The 19,974-nt window shown below is 50.9% G+C and overlaps 1 protein-coding gene across 4 annotated transcripts in view; it reads right to left on the bottom strand.

Moving 5' to 3' along the window:
* Positions 1–13,645: 13,645 nt before the first annotated feature.
* Positions 13,646–19,974, bottom strand: part of xylt1 (xylosyltransferase I) — a 98,990-nt gene continuing 92,661 nt past the window's right edge. Inside the window, exons 11-13 of one of the 4 annotated variants that reach the window (XR_007936276.1) lie at positions 17,039–18,710; positions 16,485–16,870; positions 13,646–16,312 (exon numbers count right to left, since the gene is read on the bottom strand). Coding sequence is in view for 1 of the 4 variants with exons in the window: in XM_028814073.2 (XP_028669906.2) it covers positions 18,388–18,710 (323 nt within the window). In the remaining 3 variants the exon portion in view is untranslated. Of the gene's footprint in view, positions 18,711–19,974 lie in introns of all 4 variants that reach the window. The other 3 variants (XR_007936277.1, XR_007936275.1, XM_028814073.2) reach the window with 3 other exon arrangements.

The raw sequence follows: 19,974 nt of genomic DNA, 5'->3' as shown, positions 1-19,974 counted from the left end.
CCTGAAAGGCGCTATAAATAGGAGTCGATCCTGAGTGGCGCTATATCCCTGATCTTTGATGGCCCTCTGTATACTTCAGGGACTCCATTAAGGGCTCAGCTCATGTGTTGGAGTTAAGGACGGGTTCACTGAGGTTTTCAAGTAAAGGTCCTTGATTGAATGGAGGTCTTTTAGTTTTTATTCCGTTCATCCAATCCTCTCACCAGTTAATGACATGGTGGCAGCTGGATAGGTCTGACTTCAGCCAATACGCCCTTTGCCCCCTTGCCAGCATTCAGATGTGCCATCTACTGCATGGTGCCATTCCAGCTGTCATCAGATAGGCCGGTGTCAGAGGACATGTATCTGTCACCTGCCAGCCTGGGCCACCAGCTGCAGTGCACGTCAATGAAAGGCCCAACTTTGACTGACCGGTGGGAGTGACTTGTGGCTCAAGTGTCCCTCAGGCCCCAGCTGATGTCACGTTACACAACTGCTAGTCATGCGGTGTGTCAGACTCGCTGACTGCTGTTGCCAGCCCACATGACTGTAAATCGCTGGCCATGTTGAATTTGCCGACTGAGTGGTGACTCTCCATCTGTGCAGTGCCCGCCCCTTCTTCTGACAGCCAATAGCGTGCTGCCTGATGAAGGGTACGGTGAGGTTTCTGTTCACTTTTTCTATTCTGTCGCGTTACGTAAAACAGCAGACGTCAGACTGACGAGCTTCTCCTCTGCTTGTGAGGTCCAAAGCCCCCCACACTCCTTACTCGTCCTTCAGGCTGAGCACTCGCTGGACGTCAGGTCTGCGCACAGAGCCACCACTGTGACGAAAGACGAAATCAAACCTGTGTGGGGGGCAAATCACGGGGGACGTCAGAGTTCACGGGGGGGGGGATGGGCGGGTGTCATTTGAGTGCATCACCGACTGCCTCCGACTCGCTAAGATTATGTAAATGAAGGTGACAACTTAAAACGTCACCTGATGTGGGTGTCACCATAATTAGGAGGAAAGTCCTTGTGAGTGGCATGATGGGCCTGCAATTATGGAGTGGAATGAGAAGACAGAGGAGGAGGAGGAGGAAGAAAAGGGTCTGACTGAGGGGGCTGGTGGAGTCAGGTCAGAGGTCAGGGGGCTTCAGTGCTGTACTCAGGGTTGAGGATCAGGAGACATGACCACTTGATGTTTATGGTGCCTGTGCTCCAGGTCAAAGGTCAGAGGCATCATTGCTGGGGTAAGAGTCACTGAACTACAGGTCAAAGATCAAATGGGTACCCATGTCCAAGGTCGGAGGTCAAATGACCTTAAGGTTGAAAGTTGGTGGCACCAGAACTATACAATTAGGGTCACGAGGGCACACCTGTTAAGTTTCTAGTGCCTGTGCTCCAGGTCAAAGGTGAAGAGACATGACCCCCTAACATTTATGGACGCCTTTTCTTCCAGTTGGAAGTCAGGAGACATCAATTCTGAGGCTGAGGAGCAGTTCAGCAAAGGTCAAAGATCAAGTGACATGACTTAGGGAGCCAGTACTCCAGGTCAAAGGTTAGGAGGCATGGCTGCTATTGCACAGCGGGCCCGTATTCCAGTTCAAAGTGTTGGTGGGCTCTGCTCCAGTTGTAAAGAATTCAAGTCGCCAGTCTCTGTGATTGCAAGGCGCACTATAAGATCAAACCATGGACACGCATGGGAGGCCAGATGGCGGTGGGTTTGTGTGTCACTGGGGTCCAGTCCTGCCAGTGACGCTGGGATAGGCTCCGCCTCCATGACCTTAAAGTGGATTAGTCGGGTCACCGGTCATTGTCCTCTTAGAAGACTCCAGGGGCGTTGGGGCAGCTGTCACCTAAAGGTTGCAGTTCTACTCGTCCTCCACTAGGTGGCCTTTTACACACAGCAGCGTATGCAGCAGTTGCACAATGCGGTTTATTAGTGTGAAAGGCGCTATATAAAATGAAGTTTGACAATGGAACGTCACTAAGGCATTACGTTGAGGGTGACTTTATTAGATTATGACATTCGTTTTTTAATAATTTGCAGCTCAGTGTCTTTCAACCTCTAGACCATCGCCGGTGGGTCGCGAGTTGCTATTGTTGATGAAGGTCATGGCGGGTTGCGGTGGGTCATTACCACCCGTCTCCGATGCTCACACTGAAGCCACCGAGGGGTTTACTCTGATGATTGTTCTCGATCCCCCCTTGAACTTGAGAAACTGCTGTAGCCGATCCCAGTAGCAAAGGGAACAAGGCAGGAGGTGAGCCAGCAGGGGGCACCGTATGCTAAAATGACCCCCCTGAGCAGCTCCACTCAATGTGGCGCCCTCCAGTGGTGGAGAGATTTCATGACAGCCGATTGTTCATCCAGTCTTGACTCCAAACACACACGTTCAAACATTGGGACGTGACCATGCTGGGCATTGGCTGGCACAGACCCCTGGGCGCGTGATGTTTAAATACAGCGCCCTGTCATTCATTAGGGCGCCGTCCCTTGGCACTTAGGTCAGAACAGCTCATCTCTGGACAAAGGTCATAGTGCCATCAAATCCTACCTGACGCCCGCCCCCCCCCCCACACCTTTTCGCTCCGCCGCCCGCACCTTTTCTCTTTCTGCCACATTGATTTGATTTGATTAGCTGGTAGTTAAAAAGGCAGGGAGGCCAGGCGTGAGGGGGAGACGACTCAATTAGCGGAATGTCAACGAATCTAATTTAGTCGGCTTTATCGCAGCGCGGCTCTCTAATGAATATGTGAGAGGAGATGAGACGTTCTGGGGGGGGGCCTGGGGGGGGATTGTGTGAAATCTCACAATGTGAGGAACTCAGACAAGTGTGCCAGGAATAATGAGAGCTCGGCTCCGTCTGAGCCCAAGCTGTTGACTACGGCTCTAATACGGTGGTCTCGGTGTCCTTTCACTTTGGTGCCACCTCGTGTGTTTGGGGCTCCACTCGACACCAAAACAAATTAGCGATGATTACGGCACTCCGGGTGCCCCGCTGTCATGCCATGCTTTTCTGTTTTTTGATGTGCTCTTGCCTGTTTTCTTCATCACTAAACTGCCCCGTGTGGCCAGCAGGTGGCGAGAGTGTGCTGTGGGGTGAGAAAGATTGGTGCATGGAGAGGAACTGGCCGGTTTGGGCTTGTTAGATCGTCATCATCTTCATCATCTTCATCATCATCATCGTCTTCATCATCATCACCACCTTACCCTCCACTCACATCATAAGCAGGTTCCCCCAGACTGATCCGTCCTCATCTTTGCTCTCTGGTGTGTCCCGTCGTTTCGGAGGTCTGCCCTCGGCTCTCTTCACCCTGTGCTCTTTCTCTGACCTGCTCGCCTGGCGCATGCCAAGGGTGTGCCCACTCTGCTCCCCATCCCCCTCATCTTTTTGCTCGTTCCCTCCTTAGTGTGTAGTTGCTCTGTCCTCTTCTGCACTTCTTGGTTTTCTGTTTTTCCAGGCCATCGCTCTCATCTTCATCATTCGTCTCCATTATCCTTAATGTTTCTCCATCATACCGAAAAAAAAAAACGAAAAATCATTTTTCACGTCGCTGTCAAAAAGTCCAATTGTACATCTGGTTTGATTTTTTTGTGTGTGTGCTCCAGATGTTCCTCAGTGGATGAAATGCCGTTCCAGTTTTTTCCAGTCCTGCCGTTATTTCCACATCCATTCCACCCTCTTTATCGAAGACCAGTGGAGGAACATAAGACATCTGAGAAACGAGAGGAGCCCACTCAGTCGGCCTGCCCACCCTCAGCTGATCGATTATCTCTTCTTGAAGGTTCCCAGGGTTTCTTCTTCATCTCAATATCTGAGTAGTTGGTCCAGACCCCCTCAACTCTGTACTTCAGTCCTTGTCCTCTTGGTCTCCGTGGGGGTCCTCGACTATGTGGTTCACCATTAAGCCGCTCGATGAGGATCTCGAAGACCTGGATGAGGTCCTCACGGAGTCTCCCCTGCTCCAGACTAACATGATTTAATTCTCGGGGTCTTTCGCTGTACAACGTGTCAGTAAGTCCCATGGTGCTCCTGGTTGCCCTCCTCTGCACAGCCGCACATTCTCCTCTGTCTTTCTTTACCATTGGTGACCAGTACTGCACACGGGTCCCCCAGATTGGGGTCTCACTTATGTGCCGTTTAGTCTGAGCAGAACGTCACTCATACAATTCCAGCTTACGATTTTAGTTGGAACCCCACATCTAGTTGGTCCAGACGCCCTCAACTCTGAACTTCAGTCCTCGTCCTCTTAGTCTCCATGGGGGTCCTTGACTACACGGTTCACCATTAAGAAGTCGCTGGACAAGGATTTTGAAGACCTCGATGAGGTCCTCACAGAGTCTCTCTTGCTGTACGATGTGTCCTTAAGTCCCATGGTGCTCCTGGTTGCCCTCCTCTGCACAGCCGCACGTTCTCCTCTGTCTTTCTTTACCATTGGTGACCAGTACTGCACACGGGACCCCCAGATTGGGGTCTCACTTATGCGCCATTTAGTCTGAGCAGAACGTTGCTCATACAATTCCAGCTTCTGATTTCAGTTGGTTCCTCACATCTACGGTTAAGTGTGGACATGAGAGGGGGAGTCGTGCTATTGAAAGTCCTGGAGATGAAGCATCTTTCCAACGGGGTGCCATGTCGCCATAGACAGACCAAAGGCCTGCTACAGGACTGGCGATGATGGAGCCGTTTGGTCCGCCGTAGTCGATGTTTCTGCTTCTGCTTAAACTCCACCACTTGCTGGACACTCAGCATGGCAATCCTGGCTCAGTCCTGAAAAGTGAAGCAGGCAGCACACCAAAGCTGTCTGCACAAACGCGTTAAGACCCTCAGAACTCTGAGAATCGAGGTGGGGCCATTCAGTCCATCCATCGGCCGCTTGTTTAGTTCATAGCGAAGTGGGCCCACCGTCTCATCCCAGTCCTTCTTAAACGTTCTCAAGGTTTCTGCTTCAATTCCAAGTCCCTGGCTGGCTCAACTCAATCATGATTCCCAGTATCGATCCTGAACTCACTTCCCCTTGATCCCCAATTAGGGGGGGATTCACCCGCTGGGGTCCACCTTCTTCGGTTCTTCATTTCCTGCGCTGGTTGGCTCTATTCTGCCCGTAATCTGCTCTCACGATTTTGTTTGTCCTTTGGTTGGAGTTTCAAATCCACCTCAAGCCCAGATGTCTGCCGGTGGGTGTGAGGTGGCAGTGCCAAGGCAATCATCTGAAAACTGCAAGATCGCCAAGTGTGCCAATAGGCGTCCGCTGAAGTCCACTTCTTCTTTGAACTCTTGAAGTTCTCACATTCCCATCAATCACTGACATGAAGAGGAGCAGCAATGGAAGGCGGACTTGTGTACATGAGGGGACGTTAGGCTGAGCCTGCACAAGGCACTGGTGAGACCACCACACTGCAAGACAGACATAGTGGCACCTTAAGCTGTGCATCCCAGGACTTAAGGACACGTCCGAGTGTGACAGACTCAAACAAGGGAGACCGCGTGGAGACCTCATCGAGCTCTACACAATCCATCAGGACACTTTCGAGGACACCGGTGGAGATGACGTGGGACAGAAGCCACCATCATCTCTTCACCTAGAGAGCACAGGGAGTCTGAAATCAAACTTCATAGATGTGGAGTGGAAGCAGAAGCCTGGACAACCTTCACGAAGGACCTGGAGGAGAGACAGGGATGGTTTAGCTAGGAGCCAAACCCACAAGCCTCTCGCTTGTCAGATTCCTCCAGTTTGGACGTCTCGGCTCTCGGACCTTCATGACCCGCTCTCTTCATTGTCCAACTTGTCCGGTATTCCACAATGTCCATGTCATCTGCAGGTGGTTTCTTTGGCTCATTGACCACAAGTTCATATCTGAGCTCATTTTAGGAGTGGAGGTGGGCTTCTCTCTCTCGCTCTTTTATTTTGTCAAAATAAACAATAACAGGACCACATCAAGGCGTACATTGTGTCACACACGTGCTCAAGGGTGGCAGCACCAGGGGTCTAGCTATGGCCGAATCTCAAGGATGAGGGGTAATCAGTTAGGCTAGCGCCTCTTCTCCCCTTCTTATAGGAGCAGTCAGACCTAATCCTCTTCCGGGCTTCAGGCCACGCCCCCTGATGACCTCACTTCCGCGTCCCCTCCAGATGACCCGCCTCTTCCTTTCCCTCACCTTTGCTCTGCAGTCAGTCCTGATTGTGACTACGTGGCGGAGTGTCGTGCAGCTCAATACACGGGGCGGACCACCCAAACCTTTCTCTTTGTGTTTGTCTTTTTTTACAAGTGTCACAGGAGGGGAGCTAATATACATAAATAGATAACCCCCCCCCCCCCATGGTGCCCACCTGATCCCCGCCCACACCCAGCCCTGAAAGAGATAACAGTAACCTGTGTGATACTAGGAAGAGAAATAGACACCCCCCCACCCCACTTCACACCCCCCCCCCAAACAGCTTGAACATTAGGGGTCCAAGTTTTGTCATTTTTCTCAGCTGTGATTCGGGAGGGCATGTGATGTCTCAGCTGGTGCCACCTGAGTTATTGAGCACCCCTACCTCCAGGAGGCACTGCAGTGTTTAAATGCCAGTCTAGATGTTTCAAATGACCCAACCCCCCCCCCCCCCCCCCAGCAGTATTTGTGCCCAGGCTTATGCTGTGTGCGGTGCAGCTGGGCCTGCCAGCCCTCTGGCCAAGGAACACATGTGGCTGGCAGGGCAGCGAGGCAGTGGTGCGGACAGAATGGCACAGAAGCAGATTCACTTGTCATCCTTTCCTTGAAGATGAAGTATCTTGGGGGGGGGGGGGGGCATGAGCAAGTGGGCAGGAAATCTGACCAAAGTGGACACTGGAGGGGGGGGGGCTTTAGTAGGTGACCTCAAGTGACCTCAGTAGATGACTTGATTACAAAAAATGCCATCATGATGACAAATGAAAGACCTGACAGTTGGGGGTCCTTGTGAGAACTGCTTGCCCACCCTACGTTGAAACTGTGGAGGCTCATCTGCTGCTTCTCCCGCCACAGATCCGATTGTTAGGTGGATCACGGAGGTGCCCACCTGTATTTAGCTTGCCCTGGCATTCGTGCCACCTGGAGTTGCCAGCTGTGTTTCCTGCAGTCGCTTGGTCACCGAGGTGTTCATAGCCCATTGAGGTGACCCCCTAGGGCAGTGCCAGGTCTTCAGTTGCCAGTCTGCCTGAGTGGGTGGACCATTGAAGGGCAAACCAGGAGCTTGGTGCTTTGAGTTTGCGCTGGGTGTCAGTGAGACCCTCATTTCTTGCCCACTGTAGCTGGTCTTCCTGTCCCAAGTGTAAGGCGCTATATACCTTGTCTGCTGTGTGTTTTCCTTCTCAGTACTCCAGTCTACAGCTCAGCGCCTGAATGACCAGACCTCTGAGCGTAAAGCACTTGTTCTAGTTAACAGTTGGTGGGTGGGCTGCTCCATGGTGGGCCTTTTAGTGGGGTTTGGGGGGTGTTAGGGGGTCCTCCAGAGTGGAATAACAGCTGACCTCAGGATCCCAGATAACAAGGTCCTTCCATGCAAATGTTCCTTTACTGGATATGGGGGTCCCCGTGAGTGATCTCTGACATTGGGAGACCCTCCTGAGTGGAGAACCCATTTCTCCTTTAGATGGACCCTGATGTTTAGTGCATCTCAGGCTGAATGACCACTGCCTTCTTCATTGGCATTCTGGGTGTGGGGGTCCTCCCACTGCCACTCCTGTAATGTGATCCTGACAGTTGAGGTCTCAATGAGTAACGGCTGCCCCTTCAGTGGCTTTGTTAATGGGAGTCAGGATATTGGGGGGGTCCTCCTATAGTGGTCTGAGACCTGCACCTTCAGCTGGAGCCTGATGTCAAGTTCATCCCATGCGGAATGACTGCAGTCTCTTCGCTGGGCTACTGGACGGTGGGCTTCTCCTCCAATGGGACTCCTAAATGCTGAGGTCACAGCTGCTGCTCCTTCACTTGCATCCTGGTCTTATACCATGGAACTCCTGGTCATCCAATCCCAACCGTGAGGCACTTTATGTTTCGTTTGCTGCGTCTTGACCTCCAATCTACAGCTTAGCACTGAAGTGACCACAGCCAGGCTGTAAGACAGTGAGTGGTCTTGCGCTGGGGTCATAAGCCGGGCCCAGTGGTGCCATTGACTTGTGAATGCGGCTGCCATTTCCAGTGGAGCTCAGCTGTTTAGTAAGTTCATTTTTGAAGGCACTCATCCGGGTCAGGGTTGGATCGGCCACCAGAACATTACAGGCCACATTCACCCCCAGCCCCCTGCGCCAACTGAGCTAACCGCATAGAGACCCGGGGAGAACACACACACTCGGTCAGGACTTCATGGCGAGATGTGCCATATGGTGGCTGTCCCAGCTGCCTTGAACCCGGGGCACTGAGTCACTTAGGCCCGGTCTGCTCTCCATCCACGCCCAGAGTGCTGACCCCCCGTCCCTCCCTCTCCTGTCCCGCCGAGTTCTCGCTCTTCTCGAGTCGCCGCCTGTAAGAGAAGATTGATTTCACGAAGGGCCCGAGCTCGAAAGTGGAGCAGCTCAGGCTGACAGAGAGGGATGGGAACATCAGGGAACGCTCGTCGTGAAGGCCTGATAACTAGCCAGCGTCATGGCGAAGGTTAATTACACCAAAGCAGATATGACCCAATACATCAGCGGCGCCACTCAGAGCGGCCCGACGGGCAGCCTCCCTCATTCATCTTTCTGCTCATTAGAGCTAAAAAAGTAAGCGTGGCGCCGAGGAACTGCGAGTGGCCGCCTTCTCCAGCGCGATGGAGGGGTCTTCCTGAGCAGAGTGGCCTACTGACTGGAGGAGGCACTTCTCCTGCACGCTGGACCCCCATGTTGAGTTCAGTTCAAGTAAAATGGACCTCCACTTCTTCACTGGGGACCCAGGATGTTGGGGTCTCCCTGAGTGCTGAGACTGCTGCTGCTTCAGGTGGAATCTGCCCTTTCTTGTGTAGCCCAGGATACCAGAATCCCCCTTAACTGGAGTAAGCATCGCTCCTTCAGGTGGCCCCTGATGTTGAGTTCAGCCCAATCAGAATGGACCTCTGCTTCTTCACTGGGGACCCAGGATGTTGGGGTCTCCCTGAGTGGGATAACCGCTGTTCCTTCAGCCAGATCTTGAGTGTCGGGGTCTTTTCATGTGGAGTAGGTGCTGCTTATTCATTAGGACCCAGGATGTTTGCGGTCTTCCTGAGTGCTGAGACTGCTGTTCCTTCAGGTGGAATCTGCCCTTTCTTTTGTAGCTCAGGATACCAGAATCCCCCTGACTGGAATAAGCATCACTTCTTCAACTGACCCCTGAGTTCAGACCAAGCACAATGGACCTCCACTTCTTCACTGGGGACCAAGATGCTGGGGTCCTGCTAAGCGGAGGGACTGCTTCTCCTTCAGCTGGATCTTGGATGTCAGGGTCCTTCCTTGCTGAGATATTCCCAAATGGAGCAACTGCTTCAATGGGAATCTGTCATTTTTATTTTGTTTGGTGGACTCAGGATATCAGGATCCCCCTGACTGCCCCCTGCTTCTTCTGCTGGGCTGGCCTTTGACCAAGCAGAATGATGGTTGGTTCTTCATTGGAGTCCTGGATGTGTTGAGTAAGAGCTGCTCCTTCAGTGGGACGCTAATATCTTCCCAAATGGAGTAACCTCTCCATTCTTTCTGTGGGAACCTGAATGTCAAGGTGGTCCTTCTGTGTGGAGTGACTGGCGCCCTTCAGTGAGACCCAGGATGTTGGGGTCCCCCAGAGTGGCAGAGTCAGCACTGCTCCTTCGGAGGGCAGCTGGACTAATTTTGTAGAGACTGGGATGCTGGGATCCTCCTGACCCCACGTGTCCCTCCTGCCTGATCTTGGAGGTCAGTGTCCATGTGTCCCAGTGGGATTCTGGGCTTTACAGATATTGGAATCCCCCTGAGTGGAATACCAGATGATATATTAGTGGGATTCTGGATGTCAAGGTCCTGACGCTCCTTTTGTGGGACCCTGGATATCAGGGTCCTCCTGAGCAGACCAGTGGCATCCTTTTGAGAGGAGTAACCAATGCTCTTTGAGCCGGACCCCCCAATGTTGAGTTTTTCTCAAGCTGAATGGCCGCTGCTTCTTCATTGGGATCCTGGATATGGGGGGTCCTTGCGTGTGTAGCGACTCCTGCTCCTCCAGCAGGACCCTGGATGTTGAGATATTTCTAAGTAGAGTGACGAGTAACTATTGCTGGCCCTTTTAGTGGGACCCAGAATGTTGGTGTCCCCCGGAGTGGACTGAGCCCTTCGTCTTCATCACCTGGACCCTGACATTGAGTTCATCACATTCAGAATGTCCTCTGTAGCTTTAGTTGGATCCAGGATGTCAGGGTCTTCCTGAGTGAAATGGCCAATGGCCCCCCTCAGTATGATTCTGAGTGTCGGTGGTCCTTCTGTGCAGGGTGACCACTACACAAGGTGATGATGGTCTCATCCATGGCCGGTGCTTACCTTGTGTCACTTTAGTCCTCGTGGTCCTAGTTCAGGATGACTGGGGCTGTGATGGACCCCCATAAACGCCTCTCATGTGCTGACTGGCAGGTATTGATGCTTACCCCGTGCCAGATGTTCATCTTCACCTGCTGCCTTCATCCAAAAGCTAACTCTGGGGGCTGGTGTCCTGGTGCTGGTGTCACTTGGCTGCCTACTGGAAAAACAACAGCGGAGTGGGAGGAAGAAGAAGGGAAAAAAAAAGCACGGCTTGTGTGTGGGAGTGAAGAACGCGACAAGCAAATGTTCCTGACAAACGGCGTCCAGGCTGTCGGAAAGACGGGCAGCAAGAGATGGGCAGCAGGGGAGCGCCACCCGCAGCACGCTTGTGTGGGAAGAAGACTCCAGAACTGGTGCTCCGAACACTCGGAAGAGGAACGAGGGGAGCCGGGAGATTCTGCGCACATTTGGGATGGGCGGAAGAGTCTAGAAGGGAACAAGGGGGGGCAGAAAAGACTCCGGATATGGGAACGTGAGGGTGTGTGTGTGTGTGTGTGGAGACGGGGACGTTCCAGATGTCCGGACAGTCAGTGTCCATACGACACACAAAATGATTTATTGATGAGGCAATTTATTTAAATTTGGGATATTCCTGATGACTGAGTATACGTGGGGGGTCTTAAGGAAAATGTGGGATACAAGACAACAATGGAAAGGGCAGGAATTATCGGAAAAGTCCAAAGGAGTCTGGGGGTCGTCTCCTGTAACTCAAAGATCTGCGGGTAAAGCGGGTGTGTGTGTGGGTAAGGGGGTGGCACCCTGCCCTGGACTGATTCCTGCCTTGTCCCCAGTGCTACTGGGGTGGGCTCCAGCAACCGAGTAGAGAGGGTTAGAAAATGGAGAAGAGGGCCCCCTGCCCACAGCTTCATTAAGCTGATCCCTTCGTGAAATCCTTTGTAATATGAATGTTAATGTTGTACAGCACACACCCTCCCGATATGGCATTGTATGGAAATGAAGTGTTACCCGGACCCCAAAATGCCCCCCACTTTCATCTTGCCCTTCATTCATTTGACCTGCACCTTATCACTTAAAAGTTTTGTGTTCAAAGAAATGGCTGTTCGCTCTTTCCAACTCTGTCTTTGGGAGTCAAGGACAATGTGAGAGGATTTCGAGTGCCACACCTGAGTAAGTGAGTGAGTGGGCCGCAGCACACAAAACCACAAGAGACCCTGGCAGCGGCCAGCGCGTCCCACGGCACCCTGACCAGCGGGTGACTGTCTCTGAATTCAGCATCAGTTGTGAGAATGGTGAGAGTGCGACTTCACGTCACCAACGTCCAGCCACGGCCATAAAGGGGATTGGCTGTTGGTGCTGCTGGTGTGCGTTAGAAAATCGTCCCAGACGTCACCGCAAAACTTTAATTTTGATTTCCTATGACGATAAAAGAGTTTGAAAAGACATTCTTCTCATACATAAATGTTTTGTCGTGGTAGGGTCCTAGGGCTGCGGTGGGCTGGCGCCCTGCCCGGGGTTTGTTTCCTGCCTTGCGCCCTGTGTTGGCTGGGATTGGCTCCAGCAGACCCCCGTGACCCTGTAGTTAGGATATAGTGGGTTGGATAATGGATGGATGGGTGGGTGACCCTATCGTCCCCTTTATGCTCTTTATTACATTGAGCCGGGCTGAATGCCCCAAATCCCCTCTGTAGGCAACAGGGCAGAGCGGGCAGGCAGGAAAGTTAGACTTGAATTGATGGGCAAGCTGTGCTACCCGTCTAAGGCAGATTCAAATGTACGTAATTAACAGGAAGCTCAGCGTTAATGTTTGCGGGGCACTGTCTATTGGAATTGGTTTTGTACGCCTGTAGTAATAAAATGCGTTGCATTTGTCATTCTAACAGATGGCGCGTCACACACATTTGTAGAAGAGTACAGTTAGAGGAGTGTCTCATGTTGGGTCGCCATGGCAGTGATTCTCCAAGGGGGGGGGTGGGGGGTGGGGGAGGACTGTCGGCACTGATTCTCCAAGGGGGTACCCCCCCACCCACCATGAACGACTATCAGAAGGGGATCCTCCAAGGGGGACAATGTCTGTCAGCGGTGATTCTGGGTCTCGAGGGCACAAAGGAGGCAAAATTGGGTAGCAAGAAAAAAACAAAAATTAAGGAACCCTGACTCAGGGTGTGCATAGCGCAAGTAGGCGCATCACAAAAACCAAACCACCTTGTCCCGAGCAACACACACACACACACACACACACACACACAGAGGTCTTGTCTCCAGACCACCGCTGTAACCCTCCGCTCCAGCTGGACGCGACCATCTTAAACTGCCGCACTTCCTCCCGTCGACACCCCGTGCACTCCTGGTGCCTGCTGGGAATTGAAGTCCTCTCTGGAGCTCGCCCAGCTTATTGTCACTAAAACAGAAACATCCACCGTTGCCCGATGGCTGCTCCCAATTGCTTATCGTTTCACTTTTCACCCAGCGTCCCTTTTCTCAAACGGATGGCGAGATTTTATGTCACATGTCCCCCTTTTTTTTTTTGGTGTCTCCACTCGATTGGACGAGGGCATTCTCTTCGCCACCCTCACTTAACCCTTTTCTGCACCTCTGATTGGCTAATGAGAAGGAAATCACAGGAAGCCGAGTCAGCAGAGGGCGCTGTAAGCAGCACGGTCACATTTCACAAAGCATTCATTTAATAACTGGCCACACGACGACCTGTCAAGAATTCTTGTTGAAATATTTGATATCTCTTATCTTGTGTGTACCTTGAGCTCCTTACCTCGGTATCCTCTCAAGCCCGACGTGTTCCCGTTCCACCATTTCGAGGCCCCTTGCTCACCTCCTGTCAGCTTCTTTGAAGACGACTCTCAGCGTGCCTCCTACCCCTTTACTCCTCCTCATCACGTGTCTCACTCAGTTGCACTTCCGCTTTCAAAGCCAAACTGACCAATCAGATTGCTCAGACACTTTCACATTTCATTATATTTTATTTTGTCTGTAATATCCCCCCCATGATAACCTGGAATGGCTTCTGTCGGTGTCACCGATTTCTGACACGCACGACATTAAACATCGCGGGGTTAAGGTGGGGCAGCGCCCCTAGTGGACGAAATACCACAGGTAAAGGAAAAAGAAACCGGAGGCCCTCTGGAACTGCAGGGACTTTACAGTTTTCTCCATTCCAGACACACAAAGGACAAACGGACGAGTGGCGTTTCTTTCAAAATTTTATTTGAAAATTGAGCAGTCAAACAAACAGACAGACGAACAAAGAAAAGAAAAGAAAAGAAAAGAAAAGAACAAACCAGAAAAGCACAGGTAAGCGTCGTATATACAGGAGGAGGTGATTTTTGGTTGGTCACCAGGGCTTTTTTTTTTTTTTTTTTTTTTTTTTTTTACTTGCTCCGCCCCCCCAGCCCCTCCCCCCAGTGCAATAAAGGAGCTCAGGAAGAGTTTCACACAGAAAAGCCGCCGGGGACGCAGCAGACAGAACAGAAGTGGCAGACGAGACGACAGCTAAGGCACAAAATCGTTTCTCACCTCCACTTGCGTAAAGGGGGGCCCCGGAAGGGCCGAAAGAGAGAGAGAGGGAGAGAGAGAGAGAGACGTTAGTGCAACGGCCGCCCAGTAGCGGGGGCGGCTCGTCAGATGGCGGACCCTCAGGGTCCTCGCATTGGGAGTAATTGGCCGAGTTCGCTTCTCTTTAAATAAATAAAAAAAAAAAAAATAATTCTACATCCGTCAGGGTGCCAACAGTTGGGATGGGACGTTGCCGTTAGCTGCACGATATGTACACGGGTGACGTATTCCACGTTAGATTACAAAATACTTTCTGTACATCAGAATATTTATAACAAAATAACTTTTTAAAATTTATCATCATCATGTACAAGAACTTTTTTTTTTTTTTAAATAACAAAACGGGTCAGAATGGCCCAGCTCGTTCTGTAGAAGTAAATAAAGGATCCACACAGATTTGTGGTGGGCGGCAGCTGTCAAGAAGAGGGGGCCGCCCCGCCAGTTTTTTTTTTCTCTCGCGCTCCTGCCCACCGTGAATGGGTTGCTGGCTGGCTTTGGCTCCTTGGCGCCTCCCCCCCCGAGTCACATTTCGTTTTTTCTTATCTCTCGGGGACCTCAGACTCCGTCACAATCAGTCAGGTTGGGACTCTTGAATGGAGGGTGAGATGCGGGACCCTCGTCACTGTCGGCCCCAACCCACCCGGCCCGTCGACATTCACAGAGAGAAGAGGCCGAGTTAGCACTGTTCTCCCATCGGCATGGAGCCCACCTCACAGGAGTTGGAGGGGGGGGGGGGGCTTGGGGGGTGTGGGAGGTTTGGTGGGCGGCGGCTTCTCTGTCTCCGAGCCGCTCCACCCGACACGCAAGCTCAGCGGTCCCATCTCAGGAGGTAGCTGTGACACGGAATGAAACCACAAATTAATGGCAATGTGGTCATCTTACGTGAAATTTCAAAGCAAACAAATAAACAAAGCGTTTTCTCAGCTGGCCGCACAGAGACCCCCACGAGAGCGGAGAAGCGCCGTTACGGGGGCTCGGCAAGCGGGAGAAACGGCCTTTGGAAATAAAAGAAGGCATCCTGTGAGCAAGGAGACAGTGGGGACACGCCGCGGAGGACAGCCTGGTGTCACCAGTCACCCAATACAAAATAGACAGAATAGATTCGAAACAAACAACTACAAGTGTGGACCCCCCGCCCGCCGACTTTATTGTGACGCTCACTCAGGTTTGAAATTCCTGCTTTACGCCACCGACGAACCAGAGAGCTCGAGGGGGTCAACAGCGAAGGACCCCCGGAGCAAAGTGGGCCCACCAACTGCTAAACCGAAAAAGTGCTCACCTGGTCTCACGTCACGCCATTTATGGGGGGCTGCTGTCAAATGTGAAGACACAAACACACACACACACTCACACCCCTGACATGACGGGGTCCTTGGCCCGAAATAACCCAACTGGTAGACAAAAAAGGAGAAAAGAAATCAAAGGGTGTGATGGCACACTGGGGATGGGGTTGGGGGGCAACTCTGCAGCCATCAGCCCCCTAAACCTCATGTCCAGTTAGGGCTGCGAGCAGGAGCCACAAACGGAGGTGATGAGCATGAAAATAATGACATTACTATTATTATTATTATTAGGTGGCCCAAAGGCAACAAGGAGACCAGCGTTCACATCTCAGTGCTCCCTGCATGGAGTTTGCATCTTCTCCCCTTGTCTGGGTGGCCTACCTCCCACAGTCCAAGACATACAGGAAGGGTGAAGTGGTGTTGCTAGTGTGTGTGTGTGTGCGTGTGTGTGCGTACCCCCCCCCCCACACACACACCCTACTGGTGCCCTCTTCAGGCCCATCCCTGCCTTGCACCTGATTCTTGATGGGATAGACTCCTGCTGGCCCGGAAAAAGTGGGTTTGAAAATAAATGGATAGATGGATTACAATAATAATAATAATAAATATTAAATAATAATAACAATTAAATAATAATAATTTAGCTTCCTCTATTTGGAGTTATTTATAGCTCCACCTTATGATCCTAAACTGAATTAGAGAATTATAAAGTTGATGAATATGCTTTTATTTAAAAGTATATAATATTGTATATATGATCTATAATTATTATTATCATAATCATCATTATTATTAATTATAATAATAATGTACAATACACATCCATCCACTTTCTAATTGTATTAAAAAAATTAGGGTAATAAGTGAAAGCCATAAATAACTCCAAATGGAGGAGTCTCATACATAATAATAATAATAATAATAATAATATTAATAATAATTTCTTATCATACTCATGACTATCAACAACAATACAGAAAATGTACAATAAATGTTCCATGTATTCATCTATCAACTTTCTAATTGCTTTATTCACTTTATGGTCCCGAGTGAAGCCATAAATAACCCCAAATGGAGGAGGCTCATTATTATTATAACATATGTGTAATATTATACTCATATAAAAATGATTAATCCTTCCATCAACTTTCCAATACTCCTCTACATTTTAGGGTCATGCGGTGAAGCCACAAACAACGCCAAATGGAGGAGGCTCATTTAGTAATTAATTATTATTATTATTTATCATATGCAAAATACAAAATCATTCTCATTTATTTATCCACTTGTCAATTTTCTTATTAAATTTGGGGTTAACAGATGAAGCCAGAAATAACGGCAACTGCAGGAAGTTCCAATAATACTGCAGTCGTAATAATAGGAATACTAATAATAATAATAATAATAATACTAGCACTGAGCACTCAGACCTCAACACGACGAGGACTCCAACTGAATGATGAACATGAAACATGTGGAGCGGACTGTGGGCTCTGCATATGGTCTCACATTTCAATTAGACCCAACACACACACACACACATTGTCTGCCGAGACCCCACTTGGCTGGCTGGCTCTCTCTGTTCACACACACACACACACACACACACACACACACTGCCAGGTCCTAAGCGCTCGGGCACCTCACTCTCATACAGTATTATATAAGTGCACACACACACACACACACACACACAAACATTGTCTGCCGAGACCCCACTTGGCTGGCTGGCTCTCTCTGTTCACACACACACACACACTGTCAGGTCCTAAGCGCTCGGGCACCTCACTCTCATACAGTATTATATAAGTGCACACACACACACAAACACACACACACAAACATTGTCTGCCGAGACCCCACTTGGCTGGCTGGCTCTCTCTGTTCACACACACACACACACACACACACACACACACTGCCAGGTCCTAAGCGCTCGGGCACCTCACTCTCATACAGTATTATATAAGTGCACACACACACACACACACACACACAAACATTGTCTGCCGAGACCCCACTTGGCTGGCTGGCTCTCTCTGTTCACACACACACACACACACACACACACACTGTCAGGTCCTAAGCGCTCGGGCACCTCACTCTCATACAGTATTATATAAGTGCACACACACACACACACACACACGTATCACACTCACATTGACAAACAAGCAGCCACCCCCCCGGCCCCCCTTCAGATGCCCATCACTTTTTTTTTCCTCCAGATTCAAACGCAGACAGGGACGCGATGGCCTCCCCCCTTTTTCTTTTTTTTTTTGAGACATAAACGTCTGTCTTGTGGTCGCACTTGTGGCCGAATGCCATCCGTGCAAATCCATACAGTACCATAATGAAGGAATTTCGCCCTACGGTGAGTTGGTGGGAAGGCTGCTAATCACCAGATGACACAAACACAAGTGCCACACGTGTCCTGCGCAGGGTCCTTGCCGACCTTTGACAACAGCGCCGCCTACTGGTGCCCCAGCAGAATGTCACTGAGCGGCGGGCCTCCCCTCACACCCAGTAACCACGTCACACCAGATGAGGTTCCCGTTCCCGTGTGAATCCCGCTAAGAGATATGCAGAGGGGCTTTAGGGCACCACGGGCACCTTTTCAAAATGGAATCGCCAAGCCAAAGCCGCAGGACTAACTGGTGCTTTGAGGGGCCCACGTTCCTCACTAAGTTCCTCCGTCCTCTACAAAATGTCCAGACTGAGGGTCCCACGTAACTGCTGAGACTCGACTGTGTGCCACTGTGCAGTGCGAATGCGGCCGCGGACCCCCGCTGTCCGGCTGGCACCGCCATATGCAGGGCAGCAGACGGGTAAAGGAGAGCCAATGGCGGGCACTCAGCATGTGATCACAGTCACATGGCACAGCAGAAGAACAAACGAAAGTCTGCCGGACTGCGGAGAGTACTAATATAATAAACTCACATTAGCAGCCTTCCCCATCGTTGGCATCATTTAAAAAATTTAAATAAATCTTTTTGCTTTTTTTTTCTTAAAAAGAAGCCGTAATGTTTTATAAAAACAGTAATAGGAATTAAAAAAATAAATAGCAGGAAAGCCTCCTGTCCAGCAGTGGCCGCTACCTGATGCGCCCATCATGTCTGAGCGGGCCGAACTCGGACTTGGGGTCAGGGCTGAAGGAGCTCCACACGGTTTTGCTGCAGGCCTGCATGACCGGACAGCCGGTGGGGCCCGCGGCGCACACGTCCATGGCTGACCAGAGCGAGGCCACCAGACTGTCCACCCAGCGCTCCAGCTCCTTCCCAGTGAGTCCGGCATTGCGCTTGGCAGCTTCCACCTGGCCCAGGTGGACGGGGATGTGCAGCACCGGGTTGAGCCCGTGGAAGCTCTGGTCCATGTAGCTGTTCTTGGCGGGTCCATTGTGCAGTTTGAGTGCATCTTCTGCAAGAGACAGGAAGAGAAAGAGAGAAGAGAAAGGTGGTCAGGCAGAGCACTTGGCACTACCACACATAAGTGGGCATGATATCTGAGATCAGATCTTCATGAGAGGATACCCAATGAATTAAAACAATAAAAATAACAGCCATTTTATAATGACTAGGACAAAAGGTCAACCCATCCTCCTCAACACTCCTCATGACAACCCAGAAACAGCCCTGCCAGGGCACTGCCACCCATGTGAACTGGGGGAGATCTTCATCTGTAGGGACAAACCCAAAACGCAGACTGAAATGAAGGCCTAAGGGAACGGAGGCAAGAAGGAAAGAAAGAAAAGGGGCGCTCAGAAATCAGTCATGAATGCGTCACGAACACCACGACGGACATCCCAGCCAATCAAACAGCAGAGTGAGAAAGAGTCGAGACCCCCACACTTTAGGGTGTTGTCATTGCTGACCATCACAAAGGACTCCAAATGTATTAAAAATCAAAAAGTGAAACCCCTCCTTCGTGCAACTATTCAGACCCTTCATTCGGAACTTTGTGGAAGCCCCTTTAGCAGCTTTGAGTCTTTCTCTACAAGCTTGACACACCTGGATTTGGGCGGGTTATCCCCTTCTTCCTTGCACTGGAGGGGAAGCGTCTGGGATTGGCCATCTTCTGGTTTCTCCTCACATGTTCTGCGGCCCGGGCCCACTCAAGGACACTCAGAGACTTGTCCCAGTGTCATTCCAGTGTTGTCATGCCTGTATGCTTTGGGTCATTGAACTGTCACCCCAGTCTGAGGTGACGTGCACTCTGGAGCAGCAAGTTTCCTCCCTGTGTTTGGCCCTCAGTCCTGACGTGTCCCCCTGCCGCCACCACCACCGTGGTCCACCATAGGGATGGGACGAGGGGTGTTCAATAACATATCCAGGCATGTTGAAACCAGTCTCGGCCAGTTGTGACGAGTCTCAAGGTTACTCCGGCACAGCTGTGGCTCAGTGCGAGTCTAACATTCCAAGAGACAGGAGATCAGGAGAGTCCTCGTGCCAATCAAATGAGCTTCTTCACGACAAGGTGCCTGTCGGTTCACATGTCATGTCAATCCCAAGCTGCCACCTGAGAAGGGGGGTTCCAGCAACTGAACCACCTACCCTACACAGTCCTGACCGTGGATGGCGGGTTTCAAGTGATGAAGATGTCAAGGCAGCCGCGATGTCCCTGGTGTGAAGATCAAACAGACTAAAGGCTTGAAGTTCCACCCAAAGACTTCCATTTGTATCTC

This window comes from Erpetoichthys calabaricus, chromosome 11 (assembly GCF_900747795.2).
Source record: "Erpetoichthys calabaricus chromosome 11, fErpCal1.3, whole genome shotgun sequence".
NCBI classification, from domain to species: domain Eukaryota; kingdom Metazoa; phylum Chordata; class Cladistia; order Polypteriformes; family Polypteridae; genus Erpetoichthys; species Erpetoichthys calabaricus.
Note: the sequence above shows the minus strand (reverse complement) of the source record. Positions and strands in the feature narration are given on the sequence as shown.